General features: G+C 39.4%; 1 protein-coding gene across 1 annotated transcript; it reads left to right on the plus strand.

Annotated features, from left to right (window-relative positions):
• Positions 1–488: 488 nt before the first annotated feature.
• ist1 (IST1 factor associated with ESCRT-III) lies at positions 489–5,502 on the plus strand. The gene is made up of 10 exons (XM_084936059.1): positions 489–613; positions 1,170–1,270; positions 1,375–1,555; positions 1,633–1,720; positions 1,828–1,911; positions 2,014–2,124; positions 2,217–2,402; positions 3,247–3,348; positions 3,836–3,881; positions 4,378–5,502. Exons 2-10 carry the CDS (start codon positions 1,183–1,185, stop codon positions 4,542–4,544), a joined length of 1,053 nt encoding a protein of 350 aa, XP_084792185.1. The 5' UTR covers positions 489–613; positions 1,170–1,182; the 3' UTR covers positions 4,545–5,502.
• The last annotated feature ends 1,505 nt before the right edge of the window (positions 5,503–7,007 follow it).

Genomic DNA, 7,007 nt, shown 5'->3' on the forward strand with positions numbered 1-7,007 from the left:
TACAATGTTTACTTGGATACATAATTTTGAGGTTTATTTCATTTAATTTATGCTGTGATAAACCACAGATTTGAAACAGACTGCTTCATCTCGATAATATATTCATACCCCCTAGTCCCCAAACCCACCTTTGCCCCCCCCCCTAATTTTATCAACTGGGTTATCCCACAATTAAATTATTTCAAGCAAAGGAAAAAAAAAAAACATTGTAATTAGCCTCCACCTAACTTAACCTCTGTTAACTATTAACTTTTGGAGTTTTCTGTGTTAGGTAGCATTTAAACTCATTGGTTTACCCTGTACTGTGGACAGCTGCGGTATTTCTAAAATAGCATACAAACTGTTTTATTTATATATTTATCTATAAGAAGAAGTATTAGGGCCACATTAAAAAAAAAAAAAAAAGAAAAGAAAAGAAAAGGAAAAGGTAACGTCATCGGCTGACAACTGGGTCACACCTGCACCTGTGATTGACGCTCCTTTGATTCGGACACCAACCCCGCCCCTGGGTTATTCCCCACGACGTCACTGGAGATAATCACGGAAGTGAAGTGAGCGACGAAACAAGACAGACTCAAATAAGTTGGTGTGTGCGCTCGACTCGTATTTACAGGTAAGCTTCTGGCATTTTTTTTAACCTGTTAAACTATTTCGAAACTATCTGAATTCTTAAAGTCTTTCAGTGTATTTGACTTGGTTTTGTTGACGTTAAACGACGGAGCTAGGTCGGTAGCTAGCACAAACGATAACAGAAGACTGCTAACAAAGCAAAGGCTGTAGCTAGCAGATTTGTTCACACAAGCACCGGCTCGGGTTTTTAAAAATGAATGATTGTAAGGTTAATGGATAGAACGGCACTGGACACGATAAGACGGTATCGTTTAAAGTAGCATGGCTGGCCTTCTTGTTACCTGTTCTCGGCGTCAAGCTAAAGCTAATGTTTTGAGTCGTTAGTAGTTTAATACTTTGTGTTGGTAACTAACTTAATGTTTATTCCTGACCTTGTTTACGTGTGTGTTTGTGTTGTGTGTGAATGTGCGGAGTCATTGTGTTACGATGGGTTGGTCATGCTCACATGATTGAGTGACTCACTGGATCAGAGATGGTAAGTTAGATGGGCTCCATAGGTCGTCTTCACTTATTTCCCCTCTCCCTTCTCCTGTCCAAAGGCTGTCCGTCATCATGCTGGGAGGAGGTTTCAAATCAGAGAGGCTGAGAGTCAACCTCCGACTGGTCATCAACAGACTCAAACTCCTTGAGAAAAAGAAAAGTGAGTCACCGTGCTGCTCTCCAATAGCTGAAGTGGCTCTTTATTTGTAAAGTAGTTATAATGTTTTTTTTCCCTTTTCCCATATTGCCAAATTTAACATAAAGCTGAGCTTGCTCAGAAGGCCAGGAAAGAGATTGCAGATTACCTGTCATCAGGTAAGGATGAGCGGGCACGGATCCGTGTGGAGCACATCATCAGAGAGGACTATCTGGTTGAAGCCATGGAGATCTTAGAGCTTTACTGTGACCTGCTGTTGACTCGCTTTGGCCTCATTCAGTCCATGAAGTGAGTACTGAGCATTGTAAATTCCTTACCTTCAGTGTCCGTCCTCGTTAACACGGTTGCTGTTTACCCATTATTAGAGAACTAGATCCAGGCTTACAGGAAGCAGTGTCCACTCTCATCTGGGCAGCTCCTCGTCTGCAGTCAGAGGTGTCTGAGCTAAAAATTGTAAGTTCTATCTAAAAATTTGTCTCCAGTGATAATAAACACTTGGTATTTACATCTATTCCTTTCAAGTCAGTATTGACAATCTTGTTTCTAAAATCTTCTTTCAGGTGTCTGAACAGCTGTGTGCAAAATATAGCAAGGAGTACGGCAAGCTATGCAGGACAAACCAGATTGGCACAGTCAACGACAGGGTAATTTTTTTCCCCAGTGACTGTCCACAAGCTTGTATAGGAATGTATGAACCTTTTGTCTAGTGTGCTCTTAGCGACATCTAATCAAATATCTGATTTCAGCTGATGCACAAACTGAGTGTTGAGGCTCCTCCCAAGATCTTGGTCGAGCGCTACTTGATAGAGATCGCAAAGAACTACAATGTCCCCTATGAACCTGACGCCATGGTCCGGGTAAGCAGCAAAGAATCTGTTGTTACTCAATGTGAAAGTTGGAAATTTTGCCCTCTGTTTGTTTATTTACCATCCGCTACTTCTCCGGATAGCCCGAGGTGTGTACTGGGGAGGAGGCAGACCTAATTGATGTCGACAATGACAGGAAGTTTGGAGGAGGAGGTGGTGGAGGATTCACAGCTCCTCTAGCTCCTGGAATCCATATGCCTATGCCTATGCCCATGCCTATGGCTATGCCAATGCCAACAGCTTTCAACTATCCACCTCCCAATGGAGCTGTAAGAGTTTCCTTTTAAAGACGATGATTTAGTTGAATAATATTGTGTTGCTTTTTACTTTCTGTTACAGATTTAACGTGAACAACATTTCACTGATATTAAAACAAAAACACTTTTCTAACTTTGCCTTGTAATGACATGCAGATAATGTTATGCTCGTTTTCAGGATATTGCTACATGTGTATCTGGATGGAATTTTGTTTTTGGTTCTCAGAACATCTAAAGAAATTAGCAAAGCAGTAATTTGTTACTACTGGCAGTGACCCCTCAGCTTTTCATCCATTTCTGAAAGGCATAGATGGCATAGAACATTTACACCACTTGTTCTAAAGAAAAATTTATATTTTGTTACATTTTAACAGTATGAAAAGTCCTTCACAGCTGCTTCTGACTTTTGAAGCATGTTGTTTTGAGGACGATTTAATAGCAGTAAGATCACCAGGATGAAATAGATTCTAGTTTGTTGTATTTACTTTGTATGAGAACTATACAGTATATTGATAAAAGTACTGGGCTACCTACACCTATGGGAATCAATGAAGACCCATATCATGAAGCTCCTGGCACGCAGTTTTTGGGCTGATGTTAATGCCAGATGTTAGAACTCTATAGTTATTGAGTCAGCAGTCTTAGTGACTCATTTAACAGCCTGACTTGTTAAACTGGTAACATTGTATTACAGTACCAGTTTAGTGACAGTGAATGACCCATTCATTCACAAATGTTCACAAAAGGGGTATGGCCCAATACTTTTGACCTTGTAGTGTAATGTTTACAACAGTTAGCTACCTTCCTCAAACTTGTTTGACTTTTTTTTTTTTTTTTTTTTTTTGCTTACCCCCAGGAACCGTTTCATGCACCCATTGGAACCTACAACAGCTTCCAGCCCCCCATGGGAGGAGGGCAGCCACCTCAGTTGCCCACTTCTCCCCCTACATACGAGTCTGTAAGTCTGTACGACTGAACCCTTCCCCTCCATCCATGCCCCCTTCATGTTTCCAAAGATGGACAGACGGACAGGGCAGGGAACCACTCAGGGAAGAACTGTTTATTCGGCTTGCTTACAGTTCTGCCTGTCCTCCATACTTTAACATTATTTCTCAGAGTAGGCCCAGATTCAGGTTCATCTGCACGGATGTAGGTAGCATGAAATTTGCCAACTTTAACCTACTAACTATGACCTGATCAGCTTTTCTGAGCGGGACTGAAAGAAGCGATAACTGAGGCCCTTTACCAAAAATCATGTTTAGTGTTGCACACTAAAGGTGATGGTTTCCATTTTTCTTTTTTTTTTTTTGGTTTGTTTTTGCATCTGCCTTTTTGAAATGAAGTATTAATCAAAATCTTATTAATACTAACAAATATATGTAAATATTTGTTTTTGTTTTTAAATATGGGGATGAGTTCATCACGAACACATTTGTTTGTTTCAGATTGACGACCTAACTGAAAAACCTTCTGTTCCTTCCCAGGGTGTAGGTGAGTTCTGTCAACAATCAGCAGCAGTTAAATGATGAGGGGGGGAATATTTTGTTTTCTTATTGTCAGCGAATCAACTGAAATAACTATAACCCACATTGTGCCAGTTAGTCTTGAATAGTATTTAAATCTTTTAACTCTACCCACATGAAATAATTTTTAAAAACATTTTATATATATACGTAACTCTTTGACAAAATTATCTTGTAATTTATTGTGCAAATTAAGCATTATTAGCATGCCAGTGTGCTTGTTGGAAGCAGATTTGCTGCTTTGATGTGTATTTGCTGCAGAAGGATGGTGAGGCTCATACTAATGAAAGCAAAGGTTACAGAGTGCAGCTCACAGGTGGGGGAGGTCTGTTTATTTATTTTAATCTGTCTTGTTTGCAGTAGATTTTAAGGTGGGAAAATAAAGTAGGGTAGGACTTAAGTTATCCTTAAAATGCTCACCTGCCAAACATTTTCCTAAATAATTAATGCCTGTTACTCTCCAGGTCCCGCTCCTTCGGCTCAGATTTATGACAACAACGCTCTTCCAGAACTCCCATCTGTTCCTGACACACTCCCAACATCCTCCTTGGGCAGAAGCAACACCACCTCGGATGACATTGACTTTGATGATTTGACGCGGCGCTTTGAGGAGCTGAAGAAGAAGACCTAAATGCTTTAACCTGATCTACATAAACAGGCCTGTGTCACCTACACAGCTCAGAACAGGAAATAGGAATTGTTCAAGGCTCTGAATCAGATTTGGGTAGCTCTCCTCCCTCTTTCTTGGTGAAGTAATTTTACACAAATATTAAACATACATGTAATCTATTACCTCATTTATATAGCTGTGACCGGCTAATGAGAGAGAGTACTTTTAAGCGCCACATGTTTTCATTTCTTCTATTTGGAACGTTGGATAAAATCTTAAACAATCATGTGGGTGTTCACCCCTTCTCGCTCCTTATTTAAAATCGCACTGAAGTTTTAACCTTTTCCATTTGTCTGTGTGGTAATTAATATGTTCACATTTAGATCTTAAGTGTTGATTTTCCTGAAGGTTTTGGGTTTGATTGATATTTATAGTACATGCCTTTATTCTACTTTGGACACACTGTCGCTGTGATCTTTGCCACTGTGTCGCTCAGTCCCGTCTCAGACCAGTTTGACAGGTATAGCGGGCTGCACCACCTCGGTGGCGAACAAGCTTTTACGCATTAAAATCGCCATTTAGTTTCCAAAGTGAGGCTCCAACAGTCAGTGTGGTTTTTCTCAGCTGTACAGGGACACATAGAAGCCATATTTTCAGTGTGTTACGCAGTTTTTCTCACTGTGGGATTGTTAAATACTCATCATTACCAAGCTTCTCAAACTTCAAGGTGTATTTGTATCAGAAAAATTGTATGGTTTCAAACCTTTTCCGTTTGAGGGCGATGGGACACAGATGTAAAATGACAACATGTATGGAAATCTGTAATATAAAACACTTACAGCAATATAGGTAGACTTATGTACATGAATGATTTAACTGTATAGGAAAAGGAGTTTGGCAGCCGGGAGTTGTTCAATATTTGACAAATCTGTTTTATATACACTATCTCCAAATAAAGTTTTCTTTTTGCCCTTTTGAATGTCAGTTTTACAAAATACCTGCACTTTTTTATGACTGAACAAACAAATTTGCAATTAAAATCCTGGCAGGCAAAAGCAGCCAGACCACAAACTGATTTGATTAGATGTAAAGTTTGAGAGCAGAGGAAAAAGTTCGTGCCATTGTGATCTTGTGCATGGGTCTTGTACTGTATGTTCACCACTCCATTTGCCTTACCTTTCACCTCTCATCCGAGGCCTTGCCAGTCTGTTTTAGGATTAAGCATCTGTTATCCACCAAGACTGGACACATAATGCGTTTTTCAGTTTCTAGTTGACCTTATTTGCGTTACACTCCACAGATTCTGAGTTTTAATTTGCTTGATAGATTAAAAAAAATCTGTACAGGCATTAGAGGCAGATGTTTCTAATTATTGTAATAAGTGTAGTGAGAGGTTTTTGTTATTGTTCCTGTAACCTGACTACACCGGGCTCTGCTTGCATGGCAAATAGTCGGTGGCCTTGAATAATATGACTCAGCGCTTTGAAAAGCTTCCCCACTGGGTTATACGTGCAGTTAATTAATAGTTTTACATGAGCTGGGGAAAAAAACGGAGAGATAATTAACACTACAGAACTGTGATCTGCTCACTGTCTTTTCTATGTTGGATTGTTCTTTCATGTTAAACTTCAAGACACAAAATAGTGTCTTGTTGCAAAAAAATAGTCCCCCCCCCAAACAATGTATACTACAATAAGAATTTAATAAAAGACTATTTGGAACTGGAAAGCTTGTAAGGTCTGCACATAATTTTCCATCAATTTTTCTTTTTAAAAACAACCTGTAATGCTCAATGGTAACAAGCAGAGGTCCCTAATGTTAAGGGAAAGCTCTGAAAGGGAAATCATTTTTTCAATGATGTAAAACATACTGTGATTTAAGTTAATGTGAAACTAACCTCTTTACATAATGGATCCTTTCAGTTATCGCAACATAGTCTTGCATCAAGTCATACTTGACCCATTTTCTGTTTGACACTTGTGATCAATACAGGTGTGAGTTAAGAGCGGCTCAATCATGTGAAAACTCATCCTGTTAAGTTTTAGTGATCATTTGGCTTTGGACAGTCTTTGTGGACTCTCCCCTTTGTTCTTTCTTTGAGTTTCTAAAAGTAGGATGAGAGGCAGAGCCTTCAGGTATCAGGCCTCACTCCAGCTCTCAGTTTGGATTTGGGAGAGAGATTAGGCTTAAAATTTTACTTTTTCCTAAAGCTCATGTTTTCTCTTTCATAGTTTGTTTTATCTGTGTCTCCCTATCATCTCCTTTTTTCCTTTTCTCTTTTACCTCCCTGAGCCTGCTTATCCTGGAGGTTTCTTCCTGTTGAAAGGGAGTTCTTCCTCCCCACTGTTGCCTAGTCCTAATTATAGGCTTGTTGTTGGTTTTCTATCTAATATTGTAGAATCTTTACCTTACAATATAAAATGCCTTGAGGTTGCTGTTGTTTTGAATTGGTATGAGATGAATTTCTTAAGTCTTGTAGTCTGT

This window comes from Perissodus microlepis, chromosome 1 (genome assembly GCF_051167445.1).
Source record: "Perissodus microlepis isolate ML-2025 ecotype Zambia chromosome 1, ASM5116744v1, whole genome shotgun sequence".
NCBI lineage: Eukaryota > Metazoa > Chordata > Actinopteri > Cichliformes > Cichlidae > Perissodus > Perissodus microlepis.